The sequence below is a fragment of the Eubalaena glacialis genome, chromosome 17 (genome assembly GCF_028564815.1).
Source record: "Eubalaena glacialis isolate mEubGla1 chromosome 17, mEubGla1.1.hap2.+ XY, whole genome shotgun sequence".
NCBI classification, from domain to species: Eukaryota; Metazoa; Chordata; class Mammalia; order Artiodactyla; family Balaenidae; genus Eubalaena; species Eubalaena glacialis.
In genome coordinates this window covers 52,231,185-52,258,177 of record NC_083732.1, presented here as the reverse complement: position 1 = coordinate 52,258,177, position 26,993 = coordinate 52,231,185, and the positions used below count along the sequence as shown (strand labels likewise).

General features: G+C 38.3%; 1 protein-coding gene across 1 annotated transcript in view; it reads left to right on the top strand.

Moving 5' to 3' along the window:
• Nucleotides 1-20,667, top strand: part of RGS22 (regulator of G protein signaling 22) — a 173,305-nt gene extending 152,638 nt beyond the window's left edge. Inside the window, exons 25-27 of the mRNA XM_061171399.1 lie at nucleotides 19,160-19,253; nucleotides 19,370-19,450; nucleotides 20,614-20,667. Coding sequence (XP_061027382.1) covers nucleotides 19,160-19,253; nucleotides 19,370-19,450; nucleotides 20,614-20,624 — 186 coding nt within the window. The 3' untranslated portion in view covers nucleotides 20,625-20,667. The remainder of the gene's footprint in view (nucleotides 1-19,159; nucleotides 19,254-19,369; nucleotides 19,451-20,613) is intronic.
• Nucleotides 20,668-26,993: the final 6,326 nt, after the last annotated feature.

Genomic DNA, 26,993 nt, shown 5'->3' with positions numbered 1-26,993 from the left:
CCACAGAGAGAGCATCCCTAAATCATATAGGTCTGGTGACCAGAGAGGAGTGCACTTCTGACCCCATAGTATGTTTCCTACATAAGACCACTTCTCTAATATCAGGAAACATAACCAACCTACAAAATGCATAGAAATAAAACTGAATAGGCAAAATGAGGTGACAAAGAAATATGTTCCAAACAGAGGAATAAGATAAAACTCCAGAAGAAGAACTAGTGGAGATAAGCAATCTACTCAATAAAGAGTTTAAGATAATGATCATGAAGATGCTCAAAGAACTTGGGAAAATAATGGATGAACAGAGTTAGAAGTTTTTAACAGAGTTAGAAAATATAAAGATGAACCAAACAGAGCTGAAGAATGCAATAACTGAAATTAAAAATACTCTAGAAGAAATCAACAAAATGATACAGAGGAACAGATCAGTGAACTGAAAGACAGAATAGTGGAAATCACTGAAGTGGAACAGAAAAAAGAAAAAAAATGTTTTAATGAGGACAGTTTAAGAAACTTCTGGGACAACATCAACCACACTAACATTCACATTATAGGGGTCCCAGAAGGAGAAGAAAGAGAGAGAAAGGGGTGGAGAACTTATTTGAACACATAATAGCTGAAAATTTCCCTAACCTCGGAAAGGAAACAGACATCCAGGTCTGGGAAGCACAGAGAGTCCCAAACAGGATCAAACCAAAGAGGACTGTAACAAGACACATTCTATTTAAAATGGCAAAAATTAGGCCTTTCCCACCTTCTGAGATGGCTTGCGCTCTGTCTGTGGAATGTGTTTCTCCCAAGGCCACTCTCACCTTCTGAGATGGCCCACATTCTGTCTGTGGAGTGTGTTTCTCTCTAAATAAACCCACTTCTTACCTAAAATAAAATAAAATAAAATAAAATGGCAAAAATTAAACATAAAAAGAGACTATTAAAAGCATCAAGGAAAAAGCAACAAGTTATGTACAAGTGAACTCGCATTAGGCTATCAGCTGACTTTTCAGCAGCAACTCTACAGGCCAGATGGGAATGGCATGATATATTTAAAGTGATGAAAGGGAAAACCTACAACCTACCCAACAAGGCTTTCATTCAGATTTGAAGGAGATATCAAAAGTTTTACAGAAAAGCAAAAGTTAAAAGAGTTTAGCACCACGAAACCAACCTTACGAGAAATGTTAAAGGGACTCCTCTACATGCAAAAGAAAAGGCCACAGCTAGAAATGTGAAAATTACAAAAGGAAAAATACCATTGTTAAAGGCAAATATATAGTAAAGGTAGTGTATTAACCACTTATAAAGCTAGTAGGAAAGTTAAAAAATAAAAGTCATAAAATCATCTATAGCCATAATATGTAGTTAAGGGATACAAAAAACAAAATGATGTAAAATATGGAGTCATAACTAGTAAATTTGGAGGGAGCAGTAAAAAATGCAGGGTCGTTAAAATGCATTTGATCTTAAGAGATCAGCAACATAAGATAAACATATATAGAGAGAGATTGCTATATATAAACTTCATGGTAACCACAAACCAAAAATCTATAACAGGTACACACTCAAAGAGAAAAAGGAATACAAACATAACATTAAGGTAGTCATCAAATAAAAAGGGAAGAGAACAAAAGAAGAAGAAAGGAAAGAAAACGAACTACAAAACAACCCCAAAACAAATAATAAAATGGCAATAAAAACATACCAATCAAAAATTACTTTTGATTGGGAGATCAAGATGGCAGAGTAGGAGGATGCTGAACTCAGGTCCCCCATGAACACATCAAAAATACATCTACTTGTGAGAACAAACTAGATTTGCAGAAAGACAGTTCTACAACCAAGGCTGTAAGAAAAGATCTACAGAGTCAGGAAGTGAGCGGAAGCAATCAGGTCAGGACCTGCACCCCTAGAAGGAGACACAGAAGAGGAGGGGGATATCATGGGCTCAGAGATCCTCCCTGGGGAGTAAGGGGTTCAACGTACGTATTGGGAACCCCAGCTCTGAGACCCAACATCAGGAAGACAAGTCCCCTTAGCTGGTTTGAAAACCAGCAGGACTTACTGGAGGGCTGTAAGAAACCTAGACTCCACTCATGCTTGCTTACTCACAAAACAAGGTGGAGGAAGCAGATTGAAACTACCCAGGGCTCTGGCCAGTTTCCCATGGCCATCCCAGCACATGCCCCAGCCTGCACTAGGAACCTGCTCTGGCCCCTCTTTGTTTGGTGCTCTTTCCCTCTAAGGTGAAGGTGCCATTGTCAGGAGGGAGGAGAGTGCACACTTAGAGGGAAAGGAACCAGCTCAGACCTGATCCTCAGTGCTTCTGCTCCAGCAACTTTGGACCCACCCCCACCCCTGATAGGGTGGTGATGGACACTGAGCATAGGAGAGGCCCTTGCTTATACCTGGTGCTGGCTGCAGTCCACAAAGGTGATAGCTGCCACAGCAGCCTGGGGGAAGATGTGACCTGTGCTCACTTCATATCCAGCTCTCCCACCAAACCACTGGGCACATGATGACTGCATAGGGACACTCCCATAAAAGGACACCCCTTCAAGACCAGGATAGGTAAACTGTTTCACCTAATTTCATAGAGATATAAAAAGTTAAAATGAGAAGACAGAGGAATTTGTCTCAAATGAAAGAACAAGAAAAAACTCTGGAAAAAAAATGAAACAGATAAATAATTTACCACATAGAGAGTTTATAGCATTAGTAATAAGAATGTTCACTGAACTTGTGAAAATAATGGAAAACACAGTGAACATTTTAACAAGGGACTAGAAAATGTAAAAAGGGACCAGTCAGAGCTGAAGAATACAATGCCTAAAATTAAAAACACACTAGAAGTGATTAACAGGAGACTATGTGATACAAAAGAATGCATAAGTGACCTGGAAGAGAGAAAAATGAAAATCACCCAATAAGAACAAGAAAAAGAAAACCACAATTTTTAAATGAGGACAGTTTAAGGGACCTCTAAGACAACATCAAGCGTACTAACATTCGCATTATATGGGTCCCAAAACGAGAAGAGAGAAAGGGATTGAAAATGTGTTTCATGAAATTATGGCTCAAAATTTCCCAAACCTGAAGAATGAAATAGATATACAGATATAGGAAAAACAGAGGGTCCCAAACAAGATGAACCCAAAGAGACCCACACCAAGACATCATAATAAAATTGGCAAAAGTTAACGATAAGGAGAAAATTTTAAAGGCAGCAAGAGAAAAAAAAGTCACATACAACCCCATAAGGCAATCAACTAATTTTTCTGCAGGAAGTTTGCTGGCCAAAAGGGAATGACATGATATATTTAAAGTGCTGAAAGGGAAACACCTACAACCTGGGATAATCTGCCCGGAAATTTTATCATTCAGAACTGAAGGAGAGATAAAGAACTTATCAGACAAACAAAAACTGAAAGAGTTTCTCAATACGAAACTGGCCCTAAAAGGAGTGTTTAAGGGTCTTCTCTAAGAGGAAATAAAAGGCTACAACAAGAAGAGTTTATAGAAAAGGAAAAATCCCACTAATAAAGTCAAATATATAGTAATGGCTGTGGATCAACCACCTAAATAACCTAGTATGAAGATTAAAAGACAAAACTTGTAAAATCAACTATAACTAAATAAACAGGGGATAATCATGAAGATGTTAAATATGAAATCAAAAACACAAAACGTGGGGGAGGGGAGTAAAAAATGTAGAGCTTTTAGAATATGTTTGAACTTAAATGACTATCAGTTTAAAACAAATAGATATAGTTTTACATCAACATATATGAACCCCATTAAAACCACAAATCAAAAACCCACAATTGATACACAGAAATTGGAGAGAAAGGAACACAAGCATACCACTAAAGAAAATCATGAAACCACAAGAGAATAAACTAAAAGAAGAAGAAATGAAAAGATAAGAACTACAGAAACAATCAGAAAACAAGTAACAAAATAAGTACATACTTATCAATAATCACTTTAAATGTCAATGGACTAGATACTCCAATGAAAAGTCATAGGGTGGCTGATTGGATTAAAAAAAAATCCAGCTACATGTTGCTTACAAGAGATTCATATCAGAGCTCAAGACACACAGATTGAAAGTGAGGGTATGGAAAAAGAAATTTCATGCAAATGGAAATGACAAATTTCCAGTAGCAATACTCAGACAAAATAAACTTTAAAATAAAGACTATAACAAAAGATAAAGAAGAGCATTATATAATGATAAAAGGATCAATACAAGAAGAGAACAGTATACGCGTTAACATATATGCACCCAATACAGGAGCACCTAAATATATAAAGCAAATATTAACAGACCTAAAGGGAGAAATTGACAATAATATAATAATAGTAGGAGTAGTCTACTTACATCAATGGACGGATCATCCAGAAAGAAAATCAATATGGCATAAGTGGTCTTAAATAACACAATAGACCAGTTGGACTTAATAGATATCTACAGGACATTACATCCTAAAACAGCAGAATACACATTCTTTTTGAGCGCACATGGAACATTCTCAAGGATAGATCACATGTTAGGCCACAAAACAAGTATCAACAAATTTAAGAAGATAGAAATTATATCAAGCATTTTCTCCAACAAATATTATGAAACGAGACTAAACAACAATCTACTAAACAACAATCTACTAAAAAACCAATGGGTCAATGAAGAAATCAAAGAGGAAACTAGAAAATACCTCCAGATAAATGAAAATGGAAATGCAACACTCAAAACTGTATGGGATGCAAAGACACATTAATCAAAACAGCGTGGTATTGGCACAAAAACAGACATATGGATGGATGGAACAGAATAGAGAGCTCAGAAATAAACCCACACACCTATGGTCAATTAATCTTTGACAAAGGAGGCAAGAATACACAATGGGAAGAAGACAGTCTCTTCAGCAGGTGCTGTTGGGAAAGTTGGACAGTCACATGTGAACCAATGAAGTTAGAACACACCGTCACACCATACACAAAAATAAACTCAAAATGGCTTAAAGACTTAAACATAAGACACCATAAATCTAGAAGAGATCATAGGCAAAACATTCTCTGACATAAATCATAGCAATGTTTTCTTAGGTCAGTCTCCCAAGACAATAGAAATAAAAGCGAAAATAAACAAATTGGAGTGAATCAAACTGACAAGCTTTTGTATGGCAAAGGAAACCACAAACAAAAGGAAAAGACAACCTATGGAATGGGAGAAAATATTTGCAAATGATGCAACCAACAAAGGCTTAACTTCTAAAATATACAAACAGCTCATACAACTCAACAACAAAAAAACAAACAACCCAATTGAAAAATGGGCAGAAAACCTAAACAGACATTTCTCCAAAGAAGACATACAGATGGCCAAAAGGCACATGAAAAGATGCTCAACATCTCTAATTATTAGAGAGATGCAAATCAAAACTGCAATGAGGTACCACCTCGCACCAGTCAGAATGGCCATCATTTAAAAACATCTACAAATAACAAATGCTGGAGAGAGTGTGGAGAAAAGGGAACCCTCCTACACTGTTGGTGGGAATGTAAATTGGTACAACCACTATGGAAAACAGTATGGGGTTTCCTCAAAAAACTAAAAATAGAGTTGCCATGTGATCCAGCAATGACACCTCTGGGCATATATGCAGACAATAATTCAAAAAGATACATGCACCTCTATGTTCATAGCAGTACTATTTACAATAGCCAATACCTGGAAACAACCTAAGTGTCCATCAACAGATGAGTAAAGAAGATGTGGTACATATATACAATGTAATACTACTCAGCCATAAAAAAGAATGAAATAATGCTATTTGCAGCAACATGGATAGACCTAGAGATTATGATACTAAGTGAAGTAAGTCAGAAGAAGAAAGACAAATACCATATGATATCACTTATGTGTGGAATCTAAAATATGACACAAATGAACTTATCTACAAAAGAGAAACAGACTCACAGACATAGAGAACAGACTTGTGGTTGCCAAGGAAGGGGGGGTGGGGGAGGAATGGAGTGGAAGTTTGGGGCTAGCAAATGCAAACTAGTATATATAGAATGGATAAGCAATAAGGTCCTACTGTATAGCACAGGGAACTATGTTCAATATCTTGTAATAAGCCATAATGGAAAACAATATTTAAAAGATTGTATGTATGTGTGTATATGTATAATATATATATAACTGAATCACTTTGCTGTACAGCAGAAATTAACACAGCATTGTAAATCAGCTATACTTCAATTTTTTAAAACTATATGGAATGCAGCAAAAGCAATTCTAAGAGGGAAGTTTATAGCCATATAGGCCTTCCTCAAGAAAGAAGAAAAATCTCGAATAAACAACCTAACCTACCATCTAACAGAATTAGATAAAGAAGAACAAATGAAGCCCAAAGTCACAGAAGGAAGGAAATAATAAAGATCAGAGAGGAAATAAATAAGATAGAGACCAAAAAAGTAAATAAAAGATCAATGAGACCAAATGCTGGTTTTTGAAAAGATAAACAAAATTGATAAACCTTTAGCAAGACTCACCAAGAAAAAATGAGAAAGGGCTCGAATCAATAAAATCAGAAATGAAAAAGAAGTTACATTGGCACCATAGAAATACAAAGGAGTATAAGAGATTACTACAAACAATTATATGTCATTAAAATGGACAACCCAGATGAAATGGACAAATTCCTAGAAATGTACAATCTCTCAAGACCGAATCAGAAAGAAATAGGAAATATGAACAGGCCAATTAACAGTAAAGAAGTTGATTCAGTAATCAAAAAGTTCCAGGACCAAATGGGACCTAATGAAACTTAAAAGCTTTTGCACAGCAAAGGAAACCATAAACAAGACCAAAAGACGACCCTCAGAATGGGAGAAAATATTTGCAAATGAAGCAACTGACAAAGGATTAATCTCCAAGATTTACAAGCAGCTCATGCAGCTCAATAACAAAAAAACAAACAACCCAGTCCAAAAATGGGCAGAAGACCTAAATAGACATTTCTCCAAAGAAGATATACAGATTGCCAACAAACACATGAAAGAATGCTCAACATCATTAATCATTAGAGAAATGCAAATCAAAACTACAATGAGATAACATCTCACACCGGTCAGAATGGCCATCATCAAAAAATCTAGAAACAATAAATGCTGGAGAGGGTGTGGAGAAAAGGGAACCCTCTTGCACTGTTGGTGGGAATGTAAATTGATACAGCCACTATGGAGAACAGTATGGAGGTTCCTTAAAAAACTAAAAATAGAACTACCATACGACCCAGCAATCCCACTACTGGGCATATACCCTGAGAAAACCATAATTCAAAAAGAGTCATGTGGGCTTCCCTGGTGGCGCAGTGGTTGAGAATCTGCCTGCCAATGTAGGGGACACGTGTTCGAGCCCTGGTCTGGGAGGATCCCACATGCCGCGGAGCAACTGGGCCCGTGAGCCACAATTACTGAGCCTGCGCGTCTGGAGCCTGTGCTCCGAAACAAGAGAGGCCGCGATAGTGAGAGGCCCGCGCACCGCGATGAAGAGCGGCCCCCACTTGCCACAACTAGAGAAAGCCCTCGCACAGAAACGAAGACCCAACACAGCCATAAATAAATAAAATTAAAAAAAAAAAAAAAGAGTCATGTACCAAAATGTTCATTGCAGCTCTATTTACAATAGCCAGGACATGGAAGCAACCTAAGTGTCCATCATCGGATGAATGGATAAAGAAGATGTGGCACATATATACAATGGAATATTACTCAGCCATAAAAAGAAAGGAAATGGAGTTATTTGTAGGGAGGTGGATGCACCTAGAGTCTGCCATACAGAGTGAAGTAAGTCAGAAAGAGAAAAACAAATACAGTATGCTAACACATATATATGGAATCTAAGGGGAAAAAAAAAGATCATGAAGAACCTAGTGGCAAGATGGGAATAAAGACACAGACCTACTAGAGAATGGACTTGAGGATATGGGGAGGGGGAAGGGTAAGATGTGACAAAGAGAGAGAGTGGCATGGACATATATACACTACCAAACATAAAATAGATAGCTAGTGGGAAGCAACCGCATAGCACAGGGAGATCAGCTCGGTGCTTTGTGACCACCTAGAGGTATGGGATAGGGAGGGCGGGAGGGAGGGAGATGCAAGAGGGAAGAGATATGGGAACATATGTATATGTATAACTGATTCACTTTGTTATAAAGCAGAAAGTAACACACCATTGTAAAGCAATTATACTCCAATAAAGATGTTAAAAAAAAAAAAAGTTCCAGGACCAGATGGTTTCACATTTAAATTCTATCAAACATTTAGAGAACAGTTAACACCTATCCTTCTCAAACTATTTCAAAAAATTGCAGAGGAAGGAATGCTTCCCAACTCAATCTATGAGGCCAGCATCACCCTGATACCAAAACTGGACAAAGATATCACACATGAAAATATTACAGGCCAATATTACTGATGAGCATAGCTGCGAAAATCCTCAACAAAATATTAGGAAACCAAATTCAACAATACATTAAAAGGATCTTACACCATGATCATGTGGCATTTATCCCACTGATACAAGGATGGTTCAGTATTTGCAAATCAATCAATGTGATACACCACATTAACAAACTGAAGAATAAAAATCATATAATCATCTCAATAGATGAAGAAAAAGCTTTTAGCAAAATTCACATTTATGATAAAGATACTCAACAAAGTGGGTATAAAGGAACATATCTCAACCTAATAAGGCTATATATAACAGGTGCACAGCTAACATCATACTCAGTGTTGGAAAGCTAAAAGCATTTCCTCTGAGATCAGGACAAAGACAAATATACCCACTCTGGTCACTTTTATTCAATATAGTATTGGAAGTCCTAGCCACAGCAATTAGGCAAGAAAAAGAAATAAATAGAATCCAAATTGGGAAGGAAGAAGTAAAACTGTCACTGTTTATAGATGGCATGATACTATATGTAGAAAATCCTATAAACACCACCAAATAACTACTAGAACTCATCAGTGAATTCAGTAAAGTTGCAGGATACAAAATTAATCTACAGAAATCTGTTGCATTTCTGCACAATAACAACAAACTACCAGAAAGAGAAATGAAAACCTATTCACAGTCACATTCAAAAGAATAAAATATCTCGGAATAAATCTAACAAAGGAGATAAAAGATCAGTACTCAGAAAACTACAAGGTACCTGTGAAAGTAATTGAAGATGACACAAACAGATGGAAAGATATACTGTGCTCATGGATTGAAAGAATTAATATTGTTAAAATGACCACATACCCAGGCAATCTACAGATTCAGTGCAATGCTTATCAAAATACCAATGGCATTCATCACAGAAATAGAACAAATAATTCTAAAATTTGTGAGAAACACAGAAGACCTCGAATAGCCAAAACACTTTTAAGAAAGAACAAAAACAGGAGATATCACACATCCCTCATTTCAAACTATACTACAAAGCTACAGTTTTCAAAACAGTATGGTACTGGCACAAAATCAGACACATATATTAATGGAACCAAATAAAGAGCCCAGAAATGATTCCACACTGATATGGGCAATTAATCTATAACAAAGGAGGCAAAAATATGTAATGTGGAAAAGACAGCCTCTTCAGCAAATGGTGCTAGGACTTCCCTGGTGGTCCAGTGGGTAAGACTCTGTGCTCCCAATGCAGGGGACCCACGTTCAATCCCTCATTGGGGAACTAGATCCTTCATGCATGGCACAACTAAGAGTTCGCATGCCACAACTAAGAGTTTGCATGCTGCAACTAAGACCCGGTGCAGCCTAAATCAATAAATAAATTAACATTTTTTTTAATGTTGTTGGGAAAACTGAACAGCTACATGCAAAAGAATCAAACTGGACCACTTTCTCACACCATATACATAAATAATCTCAAAATAGATTAAAGGCTTAAATATAAGACCTGAAACCATAAAACTTCTAGAAGAAAACATAAGCAGTACATTCTTTGACATCTTAGTAAAATTTTTGCAGTCAAATGCTCTACCACTGAGCTCTACCCCCTGTCTTAGTAAAATTTTTGGATATGTCTCCTTAGACAAAGGAAACAAAAGCAAAAGTAAACAAATGGCAGTACATCAAACTAAAAGCTTTTCCACAGTGAGGGAAACTATCAACAAAACAAAAAAGTCACCTACTGAATTGGAGAAGATATGTGCAAACAATATATCCAAAGGGTTAATATCCAAACTATACAAAGAACTCATACAACTCTATATTGAAAAAGCAAACAACCCAAGTAAAACACGGGACAGAGGTCCTGAATAGACATTTTTTCAAAGAACACATACAGGTGGCCAACAGGCACATGAAAAGATGCTCAGCATCACTAACCATTGGAAAATGCAAATCTAAGTCACAGTGAGGGACCTTCAAGATGGCAGAGGAGTTAGACGTGGAGATCACCTTCCTTCGCACAAATACATCAAAAATACATTTACATGTGGAACAACTCCTACATAACACCTACTGAAGGCTGGCAGAAGACCGCAGACTTCCCAAAAGGCAAGAAACTCCCCAGGTACCTGGGTAGGGCACAAGAGAAAAGGAAAAACACAGACAAAAGAATAGGGACAGGACCTGCTCCTCTGGGAGGGAGCTGTGAAGGAGGAAAAGTTTCCACACACTAGGAAGCCCCTTCACTGGCAGAGACAGGGGATGGGTGGAGGGAAAGCTTCAGAGCCACGAGAAGAGTGCAACAACAGGGGTGCGGAGGGCAAAGCGGAGAGATTCCCTCACAGAGGATTGGTGCCAATCAGCACTCACCAGCCTGAGAGGCTTGTCTGCTCATTTGCCGGGGCGCGTGGGGGCTGGGAGCTGAGGCTCGGGCTTCAGAGGTCAGACCCCAGAGAGAGGACTGGGGTTCGCTGTGTGAACACTGCCTGAAGGGAGCTAGTGCACCACAGCTAGCCGGGAGAGAGTCCAGGAAAAAGGCTGGAACTGCCTCAGGGGCAAGGGACCATTGTTTCGGAGTGCGTGAAGAGAGGGGATTCAGAGCACTGCCTAAACGAGCTCTAGAGACGGGCACGAGCCACGGCTATCAGCACAGACACGAGAGACAGGCATGAAACACTAAGGCTGCTACTGCAGCCACCAAGAAGCCTGTGTGCAAGCACAGGTCACTATCCACACCACCCCTCCCAGGAACCTGTGGAGCCCGCCACTGCCAGTGTCCCGTGATCCAGGGACAACTTCCCTGGGAGAACACATGGCACGCCTCAGGCTGTTGCAGCATCACACCGGCCTCTGCCACCACAGGCTCGCCCCACATTCCGTACCTTCCCTCCCCCCGGCCTGAGTGAGCCAGAGCCCCCTAATCAGCCACTCCTTTAACCCTGTCCTGTCTGGGTGGGGAATAGACACCCTCAGGCGACCAACACACAGAGCCGGGGCCAACTCCAAAGCTGAACCCCAGGAGCTGTGCGAACAAAGAAGAGAAAGGGAAATCTCTCGCAGCAGCCTCAGGAGCAGCGGATTAAATCTCCACAATCAACTTGATGTACCCTGCATCTGTGGAATACCTGAATGGACAACGAATCATCCCAAAATTGAGGCGGTTGACTTTGGGAGCAACTGTAGACTTGGGGTTTGCTTTCTGCATCTAATTTGTTTCTGGTTTTATGTTTACTTTAGTTTAGTATTTAGAGCTTATTATCATTGGTAGATGTGTTTATTGATTTGGTTGCTCTCTTCCTTTTTTATTTTTATATATATATTTTTTCCTTTTTCTCTTTTTGCAAGTATGTATGTGCATGTTTCTTTGTGTGATTTTGTCTATATAGGTTTGCTTTTACCATTTGTCTTACAGGTCTGTCTGTCTGTCCTTTTTTTTTTTTTTTGGTATAGTTTTTAGTGCTTGTTATCATTGGTGGATTTGTTTTTTGGTTTGGTTGTTCTCTTCCTGCATTTTCTTAATTACTTTTTAATTTTTAATAATTTTTAAAATTTTTTTATTTTAATAACATTATTTTATTTTATTATATTTTTTCCTTTCTTTCTTTCGTTTTTTTTCTCCCTTTACTTCTGAGCCGAGTGGCTGACAGGGTATTTGTTCTCCAGCCAGGTGTCAGGCCTGAGCCTCTGAAGTGGGAGAGCCGAGTTCAGGACATTGGTCCACCAGAGACCTCCCAGCCCCACATAATATCAAACGGCGAAAGCTTTCACAGAGATCTCCATCTCAACGCTAAGACCCAGCTCTACTCAACAACTAGCAAGCTATAGTGCTGGACACCCTATGCCAAACAACTAGCAAGACAGGAACACAACCCCACCCATTAGCAGAGAGGCTGCCTAAAATCATAATGAGTTCACAGACACCCCAAAACACACCACCGGATGCAGTCCTGCCCACAAGAAAGACAAGATCCAGCCTCATCCACCAGAACACAGACACCAGTCCCCTCCACCAGGAAGCCTACAGAGCCCACTGAACCGACCTTACCCCTGGGGGCAGACACCAAAAATAATGGGAACTACGAACCTGCAGCCTGCGAAAAGGAGACACCAAACACAGTAAGTTAAGCAAAATGAAAAGACAAAGAAATACACAGCAGACAAAGGAGCAGGGTAAAAAACCACCAGACCAAACAAATGAAGAGGATATAGGCAGCCCACCTGAAAAAGAATTCAGAGTAATGATAGTAAAGATGATCCAAAATCTTGGAAATAGAGTGGAGAAAATACAAGAAACATTTAACAAAGACCTAGAAGAACTAAAGAGCAAACAAACAATGATGAACAACACAATAAATGAAATTAAAAATTCTCTAGAAGGAATCAATAGCAGAATAACTGAGACAGAAGAATGAATAAATGACCTGGAAGATAAAATAGTGGTAATAACTACCGCAGACAGAATAAAGAAAAAAGAATGAAAAGAATTGAGGACAGCCTCAGAGACCTCTGGGACAACATTAAAGGCACCAACATTCTAATTATAGGGGTCCCAGAAGAAGAAAAAAAAAAGGGACTGAGAAAATATTCGAAGAGATTATAGATGAAAACTTTCCTAATATGGAATAGGAAATAGTCAATCAACTCCAGGAAGCACAAAGAATCCCATACAGGATAAATCCAAGGAGAAACAAGCCAAAACACATATTAATCAAACTATCAAAAATTATATACAAAGAAAAAATATTAAAAGGAGCAAGGAAAAAGCAACAAATAGCATACAAGGGAATCCCCATAAGGTTAACAGCTGATCTTTCAGCAGAAACTCTGCAAGTCGGAAGGGAATGGCAGGACATATTTAAAGTGATGAAGGGGAAAAACCTACAACCAAGGTTACTCTACCCACCAAGAATCTCATTCAGATTTGACAGAAAACCAAAACCTTTACAGACAAGGAAAAGCTAAGAGAATTCAGCACCACCAAACCACCTTTACAACAAATGCTAAAGGAACTTCTCTAGGCAGGAAGCACAAGAAAAGGATAAGACCTACAATAACAAACCCAAAACAATTTAGAAAATGGTAATAGGAACATACATATCGATAACTACCTTAAATGTAAATGGATTAAATGCTCCAACCAAAAGACATAGACTGCCTGAATGGATACAAAAACAAGACCCGTATATATGCTGTCTACAAGAGACCCACCTCAGACCTTGGGACACATACAGACTGAAAGTGAGGGGATGGAGAAAGATATCCCATGCAAATGGAAATCAAAAGAAAGCAGAGTTGCAATACTCATATCAGACAAAATCGACTTTAAAATAAAGATTATTATAAGAGAAAAGAAGGACAAGAAGAAGATATAACAATTGTAAATATTTATGCACCCAACATAGGAGCACCTCAATACATAAGACAAATGCTAACAGCCATAAAAGGGGAAATCGACAGTAACACAATCATAGTAGAGGACTTTAACACCCCACTTTCACCAATGGACAGATCATCCAAAATGAAAATAAATAAGGAAACACAAACTTTAAATGATACATTAAACAAGAGGGGCTTAACTGATATTCATAGGACATTCCATCCAAAAACAACAGAATACACTGTTTTTCCCAAGTGCTCATGGGACATTCTCCAGGATAGATATCTTGGGTCACAAATCAAGCCTTGGTAAATTTAAGAAAATTGAAATCATATCAAGTATCTTTTCCGACCACAAAGCTATGAGACTAGATATCAATTACAGGAAAAAATCTGTAAAAAAATACAAACACATGGAGGCTAAACTATACACTACTAAATAACCAAGAGATCACTGAAGAAATCAAAGAGGAAATCAAAAAATACCTAGAAACAAATGACAATGAAACCACAACGACCCAAAACCTATGGGATGCAGCAAAAGCAGTTCTAAGAGGGAAGTTTATAGCTATACAATCCTACCTTAAGAAACAAGAAACATCTCAAATAAACAACCTAACCTTACACCTAAAGTGATTAGAGAAAGAAGAACAAAACCCCCCAAAGTTTGCAGAAGGAAAGAAATCATAAAGATCGTATCAGAAATAAATGAAAAATGAAGGAAAAAATAGCAAAGATCAATAAAACTAAAAGCTGGTTCTTTGAGAAGATAAACAAAATTGATAAACCATTAGCCAGACTCATCAAGAAAAAAAGGGAGAAGACTCAAATCAATAGAATTAGAAATGAAAAAGGAGAAGTAACAACTGACACTGCAGAAATACAAAGGATCATGAGAGATTACTACAAGCAACTATATGCCAATAAAATGGACAACCTGGAAGAAATGGACAAATTCTTAGAAAAGCACAACCTTCTGAGACTGAACCAGGAAGAAATAGAAAATATAAACAGACCAATCACAAGCACTGAAATTGAAACTGATTTAAAATCTTCCAACAAACAAAAACCCAGGACCAGATGGCTTCACAGGCGAATTCTATCAAACATTTAGAGAAGCGCTAACACCTCTCCTTCTCAAACTCTTTCAAAATATAGCAGAGGGAGGAATACTCTGAAACTCATTCTATTAGGTCACCATCACCCTGATACCAAAACCAGACAAAGATTTCACAAAAAAAGAAAACTACGGGCCAATATCACTGATGAACATAGATGCAAAAATCCTCAACAAAATACTAGCAAAGAGAATCCAACAGCACATTAAAGGGATCATACACCATGATCGAGCGGGGTTTATCCCAGAAATGCAAGGATTCATCAATATACACAAATCAATCAATGTGATACACCATATTAGCAAACTGAAGGATGAAAACCATATGATCATCTCAATAGATGCAGAAAAAGCTTTAGAGAAAATTCAGCACCCATTTATGATAAAAAAACCATCCAGAAAGTAGGCATAGAGGGAACTTACCTCAACATAATAAAGGCCATATATGACAAACCAAGAGCCAGCATCGTTCCCAATGGTGAAAAATTGAAACTATTTCAACTGAGATCAGGAACAAGATAAGGTTGCCCACTCTCGCCACTATTATTCAACATAGTTTTGGAAGTTTTAGCCACAGCAATCAGAGAAGAAAAAGAAATAAAAGGAATACAAATTAGAAAAGAAGAAGTAAAACTGACACTTGTTTGCAGATGACATGATACTATACATAGAGAATCCTAAAGATGCCACCAGAAAACTACTAGAGCTAATCAATGAATTTGGTAAAGTAGCAGGATACAAAGTTAATGCACAGAAATCTCTTGAATTCCTATACACTAATGATGAAAAATCTGAAAGAGAAATTAAGTAAACACTCCCATTTACCATTGCAACAAAAAGAATAAAATACCTAGGAGTAATCCTACGTAAGGAGACAAAGACCTGTATGCAGAAAACTATAAGACACTTTTGAAAGAAATTAAAGATGATAGAAACAGATGGAGAGATATACCATGTTCTTGGATTGGAAGAATCAACATTGTGAAAATGACTACACTACCCAAAGCAATCTACAGATTCCATGAAATCCCTATCAAACTACCAATGGCATTTTTCACAGAACTAGAACAAAAAATTTCACAATTTGTATGGAAACACAAAAGTCCCTGAACAGCCAAAGCAATCTTGAGAAAGAAAAACGCAGCTGGAGGAATCAGGCTCCCTGACTTGAGAGTATACTCCAAAGCTACAGTAATCAGGACAGTACGGTACTGGCACAAAAACAGAAATATAGATTGATGGAACAGGATAGAAAGCCCAGAGATAAACCCACGCACATATGGTCACCTTGTCTTTGATAAACGAGGCAAGAATATACAATGGAGAAAAGACAGCCTCTTCAATAAGTGGTGCTGGGAAAACTGGACAGCTACATGTAAAAGAATGAAATTAGAACACTCCCTAACACCATACACAGAAATAAACTCAAAATGGATGAAAGACCTAAATGTAAGGCCAGACACTATCAAACTCTTAGAGGAAAACATAGGCAGAACACTCTATGACATAAATCACAGTAAGATCCTTTTTGACCCACCTCCTAGAGAAATGGAAATCAAAACAAAAATAAACAAATGGGACCTAATGAAACTTAAAAGCTTTTGCACAGCAAAGGAAACTATAAACAAGATGAAAAGACAACACTCAGAATGGGAGAAAACATTTGCAAACCAAGCAACTGACAAAGGATTAACCTCCAAACTATACAAGCAGCTCATGCAGCTCAATATCAAAAAAACAAACAACCCAATCCAAAAATGGGCAGAAGACCTAAATCAACATTTCTCCAAAGAAGATATACAGATTGCCAACAAACACATGACAGGATGCTCAACATCACTAATCATTAGAGAAATGCAAATCAGAACTACAATGAGATATCACCTCACATCAGGCAGAATGGCCATCATCAAAAAATCTACAAACAATAAATGCTGGAGAAGGTGTGGAGAAAAGGGAACCCTCTTATACTGTTGGTGGGAATGTAAATTGATACGGTCACTATGGAGAACAGTATGGAGGTTCCTTAAAAAACTAAAAATAGAACTGCCATACGACCCAGCAATCCCACTACTGGGCATATACCCTGCGAAAACCATAATCCAGAAAGAGTCATGTACCACAATGTTCATTGCAACACTATTTACAATAGGCAGCACATGGAAACAACCTAAGTGTACATCAACAGATCAATGGATAAAGAAGATGTGGCACATATATACAATGGAATATTGCTCAGCCATAAAAAGAAACGAAATTGAGTTATTTGCAGTGAGTTGGATGGACCGAGAGACTGTCATACAGAGGGAAGTAAGTCAGAATGAGAAATACAAATACCATATGTTAACACATATATATGGATTCTACAAAAAAAAAGAAAAGAAAAAAATGGTTCTGAATAACCTAGGGTCAGGACAGGAATAAAGACGCAGAAATAGAGAATGGACTTGAGGACATGGAGAGGGGGAAGGGTAAGCTGGGACGAAGTGAGAGAGTGGCATGGACATATATACACTACCAAATGTAAAATAGCTAGTGGGAAGCAGCTGCATAGCACAAGGATATTAGCTAGGTGCTTTGTGTCCCCCTAGAGGGGTGGGATAGGGAGGGTGGGAGGGAGACGCAAGTGGGAGGAGATATGGGGATATATGTATACATCTAGCTGATTCACTTTGTTATACAGCAGAAACTAACACACCATTGTAAAGCAATTATACTCCAATAAAGATGTTAAAAAATAAGTAAATAAAAATAAAACAAAACAAGAAACAACAAATAACAAGTTTTGGCAAGGATGTGGAGAAAATGTAACACTTGTACACTGTTGGTGGGAATGTAAATTGGTGTAACCACTATGGAAAACAGTACAGAGAGTCCTCAAAAACTTAAAACTAGAACTACCATAAGATCCAGCAGTTCCACTACTGAGTATTTGTGAAGAAAACAAAAACACTGATTCTAAAAGATACATTCACCCCTATGTTCATTGCAAGACTATTTACAGTAGCCAAGATATGGAAGCAACCTAAGTGCCGATCAATATATGAATGGATAAAGAAGAAGTGGTACACACACACACACACACACACACACACACACACCGGAATATTACTCAGCCATAAAAAAGAATGAAATCCTGCCATTTGTGATAACATGATGGACCTATAGGGTATTATGCTAAGTGAAATAAGTCAGAGATAGACAAATGAACAAACGGAACCAAACAGAAACCGAGTCTTAGACACAGATAACAAACAGGTGCCAGAGGGGAGGGTATTGGTAGGAGGAGAGAAATACGTAAGTGGTAGTGAGAGCTACAAACTTACAGTTACAAAATAAATGAGTCACAGGTATGAAATGTATAGTGTGGGAATATAGTCAATAATTATGTAATATCTTTATTGTGACAGATGACAACTAGACTTATCATGGTGATCATTTTTAACGTATAGAAATATCGAATCACTGTGTTGTGCACCAGGAACTAGCGTGGTGTTGTAGGTCAATTATACTTCCAAAATAAACAAACTCATAGAAAAAGAGATCAGATTTGTGGCTACCAGAGGTGGAGAGTGGAGGGAGGGTGAATTAGATGAATGTAATCTAAAGTACAAATTTTCAGTTATAAGATAAATAAGTACTAAGTAGGTAATGTACAACATGATAAAAATAATGAACACTGCTGTATGTTACAAATGAAAGCTGTTAAGAGAGTAAATCCTAAGACTTCTCATCATAAGGAAAAAATTCTTTTTTCTATTTCTTTAATGTTATGTCTATGTGAGATGATAGGTGTTTTCCAAACCTCTTGTGATCATTTCATGATGTGTGTAAGTCAAATCATTATTGTTGTACACCTTTAACTTAAACAGTGCTATATGTCAATTACATCTCAATAAAACTAGAAGAAAAATTAAATTATTAAAAATTTAGATCAAGGCTATAGAAAAATCCCTTTACTTCATCATAAATATATCTACATATATGTAGATCCATAATAATTTTTGGTACCCAGTTAAAAGTTTAAATCAGTAAGTTCTGTTTGTGAAAATTCATATAAATTTTTGAAATGTGCATGTTACTTTATATGTGTTCTTCTAGAGTAAACGGTTTAAATGAGGGAGCTGATACTATCTTACCTTCAGTTTATTTCCTGGGGCAAATATTTCCAAAATTAATTTTGAAAATTGTTTTTTTAGCCAACCTGGTGCTACTCAAAGTACATAGAAGCCTTAGAACAGGAAAGGATTCTTCTTAAAATTCAAGAAGAACTAGAAACAAAGTTGTTTGCAGGTAATTTTTGCTTTTTGCTTACAGGGTTGCTTTTTATCTTCTATTACAGATTAATATTAACGGACTTTGTTAATGATTACTTCACTGTTTCCCTTATTTCTCTTATTTTTGTGCAGCCACACCATCTTTTACAAATTTCAAGTCTACTGCTTCCGCTATGTCTTTGAAAAAGACCATATCTTCCTACAACATCCAGAGTGAGTTTCATGTGATAGTCTGTCTTCAGTTCTTTCTTCCTTATTGTTAGAACTCTACCTCTCACCTGGCCATCTGGAGAGGGTAGGAAGGGATGAGGACTGATTCCTTCCCAACTGCTCTGACCCCCAAGTTAGGAGAATTTCAGAGTGTGTGTGTGTGTTCCGTCTGTCTCTGTTTTTTCCTCCTCTGCTGAGGAGGAAAGACTATGACATATACCCAACACTACATTATATTTCCAGAGTGACAGCACTCATGGAAGTGTATACGCTGCTGCTGATAGGTACAAGATAAGTCATAGACTGAATTGATCAGTCCCATCCATGTCCCTCTGACTCACACACTAATGCACATGCATACCTGCACAGTGCACACACAAAACACACACACATACACTTACACTGTCCAGTAGCAAATTGATGGCTAGGAGCACCTTGCCTCCCTTCTGAATGGCACAGTCTCCTGAATAGGAAGGCCCCTGGGGAATGATAATTTATTCCTTCTGTCTACTCCTTATCTAGTCTTCTCTTCCACAAAGAACATTTATGGAAGAGTGGGCTCAGTTTCCCAAGGTTTCCCAAGCTGAATTTTTCTAAGTTCCACTTTCCCAAGATGGGAATATAAGAAGGAACTGAAAATAAAGAACTGAAAATCAAGCTGGGGTCCTTCTCTCATACAGATACTGATGTGATTATACAGTTTTGATACTAGCGTTAGAGTTTAACAATGCCCTTACAAAGTAGTGTACTAGTATAATGTAATGTGTGTAACCCATTGACCTAATACTTAAAGAACCCAGTAAAAGCCCCTTTTCTCTTATCTTCCACCTTGTAGCTTAGATTTTTGTTTCTGAAAATCCTTAGTTTTCTGGTTCTTGGGAGGGTTTGACGAGCAGGCCTTTATGCTCTTAGCCTGCTCATCTCTTTTCTCTTCTGATTTATCCTACCCACTGTGCCCTCTGTCAGTTCCCCCACCCCTTAGACCAACCTCACAGTCCCTCCAACATTTAGGGTGTGCTGACACATTTGTTAACTTTTTTGATCCTTCTTACAACTCTGTGTACGTTTCTGTTTTTGTTGGTTGGGATTTAAATTTTCTCTAGCAGCTTATGTTTCAATCATTTCTTCTTCTTCTTCTTTTTTTTTTTTTTTTTTTGTTTTTGCAGGAATTCTTTAAACCAAATTTAACTAACATGGAAGCTCAAGTGAGTTTTTGACGGTCTGCTTTAGAGCAAGCCTATCATCTAAATAAAGTTTATCTTGTTTTACTTCCACAGTTTGAAAACGAAGTCTCTTCTGTACACACGACATACAAGACTATAAAAAAAATTTTAACTTATTTAGGATAAAATGACTTCTATCTAGGTTAGAAGAATCAAAATGTTTTGCTTATCGCCCACGTTAAGGAACTATGTTTTGCTCCTCAAGTCTTTCAACAAATATTCCTTGAGCACTCACTATACGGTTGACCCTTGCACGACACAGGTTTGAACTGCACAGGTCCACTTATACGCAGATATTTTTCAGTAGTAAACATTACATTACTACAAGATCTGTGGTTGGTTGAATCCACAGATGCAGAACTGCACATACAGAGGAACCGTGGATACAGGGGCCTACTGTAAGTTATACACAGATTTTCAACTTTGTGAAGGGTTCAGTACCCCTACCCTCTGTGTTGTTCAAGGGTTAGCTGTACTTGGTTAGCAGATATATTCAGCAAGTGGTTAGGGGACTAATATTCCTAGCAATAAATTGACCCAAAACATAGAGGGAAGAGCCTTCCCCACCTTATCCCTATCCCTATCCCACTCTATAGAAACCGTGTATTAAAGCAGTGGTTCTCAGACTTTAGTGTGCATAAGACTCACCGTAACGTTTGCTAGCAATACCGATTCCTGGGCTCACTCTCTGAGAGTCTGATTCAGTAGTTCTTGAGCAGAACCCAGGAATCTCCCTCTTTAATGGACATCCTAGTTGTCTGTGTGATACGGGCATTCCACAGACCACTCTTTGAGATAAACTGTTAAGGTAGCAAGAGAAGACCTTTAAAAGGCAAAAGCCCTCTTATTAACTGGAGTTACACTTATAGCAGAGAGAACCCAGACATACATCCTCCTATCCTCTTTCCTGGAGGGAAAGGAGAATCTGAAATAAATGATCTGGGAGGATGAACCTTCACCATCTGTTGGCCTCAGGACTCAGAAGCTCCAAGGACTGTGACCTGGCTTAGCAGGTTGGAAGCCTTAGACTTTCACCTTATTATGATCCCAGAAAGTATATTCAAAATAGGAACTACCATTCCTAATTCTCTAAAGAGTTAGACATTGTAAAGGGGGGAAGCATCAGGAGGCACACTTCAAAGATCATTTTTCGTCTAAAGCAGTGGTTTTTTGGACACTTTTTTTAAAGCATTGGAACCCTGTAGTTTCCTCTGCTTCCATACTCCTCTATACCCCATATTGGCCAAGAAGTTTGTATCTCTTTTCCATTCATTGCCCTTGTTTTTTTTTTTTTTAATTCCATTCCTTTTCTGCCTTCTTTTGATTTTAACTGAGCATTTTATGTGATTCCATTTTCTCTCTTAGCGTAGCAATTATACTTCTTTTTAAAATTTTCTTGTTGGTTGCCCTAGAGTTTGCAATATACATTTACAGCTAATAAAAATCCACTTTCAAATAATACTCTGCTGCTTCATGGGTAATGCAAGTACGTTTTAACAGAATTTTCCAGTTTCTCCCTCCTGTCCCTTATCATGTTGCTGTCAATGAATTCACTTATCCATAAGCTATAATCACTGAATGCATTATTGCTGTTATTATTTTGAGCAAACTGTTTTCTCCTAGGTCAATAAAGAATAAGAAAAATAAAAGGTATTATTTTACCTTCATTTATTCCTTCTCTAATGGTCTTTCCTTCTTTGTGTAGATCTGAGTTTCTAACATACCATTTTCCTTCTCTCTGAAGAACTTCTTTTAAAATTTCTTTCAAGGAAGGTCTGTTGCTTGCCTTAGAACATCTTTATTTCTCCTTTACTTTTGAAGGATAATTTCACCAGGTAAAGAATTCTAAGTTAGTGGGTTTTTTTCTTTCAACCCTCCAAATACTTCACTCTCTTCTTGCTTGCATGGTTTCTGAAGAGAAGGCAAATGCAATTCTTTTCTTGTCCCTCGGCTTCTTTCAAGATTTTCTCTTCATCTTTGATTTTCCACAATTCAAATGCGATATGTCTAGGTGTAGATTTTTTAGTGTATGTTCTGCTTGTGATCTCTGAGCTTTCTGGATCAGTAGTTTCATGTCTATCATAAATTTTGGAAAATTCTGTCATTATTACTTCAAATATTTCCTCTGTTCCTTTCTTTTTTTTCTTCCGCTATTTCTATTACATATATGTTGCACCTTTTGTAATTGTCCCATAGTTCTTGGATATTCTATTCTGTCTTTTTCATTGCTTTTTTCCTCTTTGCATTTCAGTTTTGGAATTTTCTACTGACCTCTTTTCAGGCTCACTGATTCTTCCCACAGCTGTATCTAGTCTATTGATGAACCCATCCAAGGCATTCTTCATTTCTCTTTCAGTGTTTTCAATTACTAGCATTTCCTTTTGATTCTCTGTTTGAATTTCCATCTCTCTGCTTACATTACTCAGATGTTCTTACATATTGTTCACTTTTTTATTAGATCTGTTAGCATATTAATCATAGTCATTATAAATTTCTGGTCTGATAATTCCAAAATGTCTGCCATATCTGAGTCTGATTCTGATGCTTACTTTTTGTCTCTTCAGACTGTGTTTTTTTGCCTTTTAGCATGCTTTGTAACATTTTGTTGAAAGTAACATATGATGCATCAGGTAAAAGGAGCTGAGGCATATGGGCACTTAGTGTGAGAGCTTTTATGTTTACCTGGCTAGGAGTTAGGCTGTATTTAATGTTTGCTATAGCTGTGGTGTTAATGGCTGAAATTTCTTCTATGTCCTTATTTTTTATCTCCTCTGTTGTTTTGGGTTTTCCTAGAGATTCCTTCGTAGGGTCTGAGGCTTGCAGTTCTTTTATCTGTAATCCCTGTTATTATACAGGAGCACTATTAATGTGGTAATAGAATGTGAGAGAAAAAGTGTTTTATAGTCCCCTGAGTAGATCTCAGTCCATTAGTGAGCCTGAGTTGGGTATTTCCCTTCTCCCATGTCAGTTAGGCTATGGAAAAACCACAGTCTGTTAGGCTGTGGCAGAATAGTTTCCCTTGAGGGCTGGCCTTGTTAGGAAGACCAGAGAACTCTGGGTGTATTCCAGTATGGTTCCTCCATCCTTCCCCGTACCAGAAGCAGGAGGGGATTTTTCTCTGATCTTTACAATGAGAACCTGGTGGAGCTCCTGGAAGTAAAATTCAAGAATGTGGTGGAGGGGCAGGGAGGAGGGTATGGAAGCTAAGGGCCCCCTTGGATTTCTAACTCTCAAGCTATTCTACACTGAGCCTTGAGAAATTCATCAATTACCATTTAAAGTTTTCCTACTGAGGAGATTGGTTCAAGATGGCGGAGTAGAAGGACGTGCTCTCACTCCCTCTTGCGAGAACACCAGAATCACAACTAACTGCTGAACAATCATCAACAGGAAGACACTGGAACTCACCAAAAAACATACCCCACATGCAAAGACAAAGGAGAAGCCACAATGAGATGTTAGGAGGGGTGCAATCACAATAAAATCAAATCCCATAACTGCTGGGTGGGTGACTTACAAACTGGAGAACACTTATACCACAGAAGTCCACCCACTGAAGTGAAGGTTCTGAGCCCCACCTCAGGCTTCTGAACCTGGGGGTCCAGCAATGGGAGGAGGAATTCCTAGAGAATCAGACTTTGAAGGCTAGTGGGATCTGATTGCAGGACTTCAACAGGACTGGGGGAAACAGAGACTCCACTCTTGGAGGACGCACACAAAGTAGTGTGCACATTGGGATGCAGGGGAAGGAGCAGTGACCCCAGGAGAGACTGAACCAGACCTACCTGCTAGTGTTGGAGGGTCTCCTGCAGAGGCGGGGGGTGGCTGTGCCTCACTGTGATGACAAGGACACTGGCAACAGAAGCTCTGGGAAGTACTCCTTGGCACGAGCCCTCCCAGAGTCCGCCATTAGCCCCACCAAAGAGCCCAGGTAGGCTCGTGGTGGGTCGCCTCAGGCCAAACAACCAACAGGGAGGGAACACATTCCCACCCATCAGCAGACAAGCAGATTAAAGTTTTACTGAGCTCTGCCCACCAGAGCAACAGCCAGCTCTACCCACCACCAGTCCCTCCCATCAGGAAAATTGCATAAGCCCCTTAGATAGCCTCATCCACCAGAGGACAGACAGCAGAAGCAAGAAGAACAACAATCCTGCAGCCTGTGGAACAAAAACCACATTCACAGAAAGATAGACAAGATGAAAAGGCAAAGGGCTATGTACCAGATGAAGGAAAAAGATAAAACCCCAGAAAAACAATGAAATGAAATGGAGATAGGCAACCTTCCAGAAAAAGAATTCAGAATAATGATAGTGAAGATGATCCAGGACCTCGGAAAAACAATGCAGGCAAAGATCGAGAAGATGAAAGAAATGCTTTAAAAAGACCTAGAAGAATTAAGGAACAAACAAACAGAGATGAACAGTACAATAACTGAAATGAAAACTACACTAGAAGGAATCAAGAGTAGAATAACTGAGGCAGAAGAACGGATAAGTGACCTGGAAGAGAGAATGGTGGAATTCACTGCTGCGGAACAGAATAAAGAAAAAAGAATGAAAAGAAATGAAGACAGCCTAAGAGACCTCTGGGACAACATTAAACGCAACAACATTCGCATTATAGGGGTCCCAGAAGGAGAAGAGAGACAGAAAGGACCAGAGAAAATATTTGAAGAGATTATAATTTAAAACTTCCCTAACATGGGAAAGGAAATAGCCACCCAAGTCCAGGAAGTGCAGGGAGTCCCATACAGGATAAACCCAAGGAGAAACACGCTGACACACATAGTAATCAAATTGGTAAAAATTAAAGAAAAAGAAAAATTATTGAAAGCAGCAAGGGAAAAACGACAAATAACATACAAGGGTGGCTTCCCTGGTGGCGCAGTGGTTGAGAATCTGCCTGCTAATGCAGGGGACACGGGTTCGAGCCCTGGTCTGGGAGGATCCCACATGCCGCGGAGCAACTAGGCCCGTGAGCCACAACTATTGAGCCTGCGCGTCTGGAGCCTGTGCTCCGCAACAAGAGAGGCCGTGATACAGAAGAGGCCCGCGCACCGTGATGAAGAGTGGCCCCCGCTTGCCGCAACTGGAGAAAGCCCTCGCACAGAAGCGAAGACCCAACACAGCCAAAAATAAATATAAAAATAAATAAATTTTTTTAAAAAAGATTACTATAAAACATACAAGGGAACTCCCATAAGGTTAACAGCTGATTTCTCAGCAGAAACTCTACAAGCCAGAAGGGAGTGGCATGATATACTTAAAGTGATGAAAGGGAAGAACCTACAACCAAGATTACTGTACCTGGCAAGGATCTCGTTCAGATTCGATGGAGAAATCAAAAGCTTTACAGACAAGCAAAAGCTAAGAGAATTCAGCACCACCAAACCAGCTCTACAACAAATGCTAAAGGAACTTCTCTAAGTGGGAAACACAAGAGAAGAAAAGCACCTAAAAAACCAAACCCAGAACAATTAAGAAAAAGGTCATAGGAACATAGATATCAATAATTACCTTAAACGTGAATGGATAAAATGCTCCAACCAAAAGACAAAGGCTTGCTGAATGGATACAAAAACAAGACCCATATATATGCTGTCTACAAGAGACCCACTTCAGACCTAGGGACACATACAGGCTGAAAGTGAGGGGATGGAAAAAGATATTCCATGCAAATGGAAATCAAAAGAAAGCTGGAGTAGCAATAGTCATATCAGAAAAAATAGACTTTAAAATAAAGAATGTTACAAGAGACAAAGAAGGACACTACATAATGATCAAGGGATCAATCCAAGAAGATATAACAATTATAAATATATATGCACCCAACATAGGAGCACCTCAATACATAAGGCAACTGCTAACAGCTATAAAAGAGGAAATCGACAGTAACACAATAATAGTGGGGGACTTGAACACCTCACTTACACCAATGGACAGATCATCCAAACAGAAAATTGATGAGGAAACATAAGCTTTAAATGACACAAAAAACCAGATAGGTTTAATTGATATTTATAGGACATTCCATCGAAAAACAGCAGATTACACTTTCTTCTTTTTTTTTTAGTTATTTCTGAGATATACATTTTAAAGTAGTAACTAGAATTATGACTTATAACATTATACCAGAACATATAACATTTTTAGAAATTTCATGTAATGTCTGAAACATTTATATTAACATATTTCCATACAAATAACCCAAAGAAAGTTTAGTACTAGTTGTTTTTTTGTTTGTATGTTTTTTTATACTGCCGGTTCTTATTAGTCATCAGTTTTATACACATCAGTGTATACATGTCATTCCCAATCGCC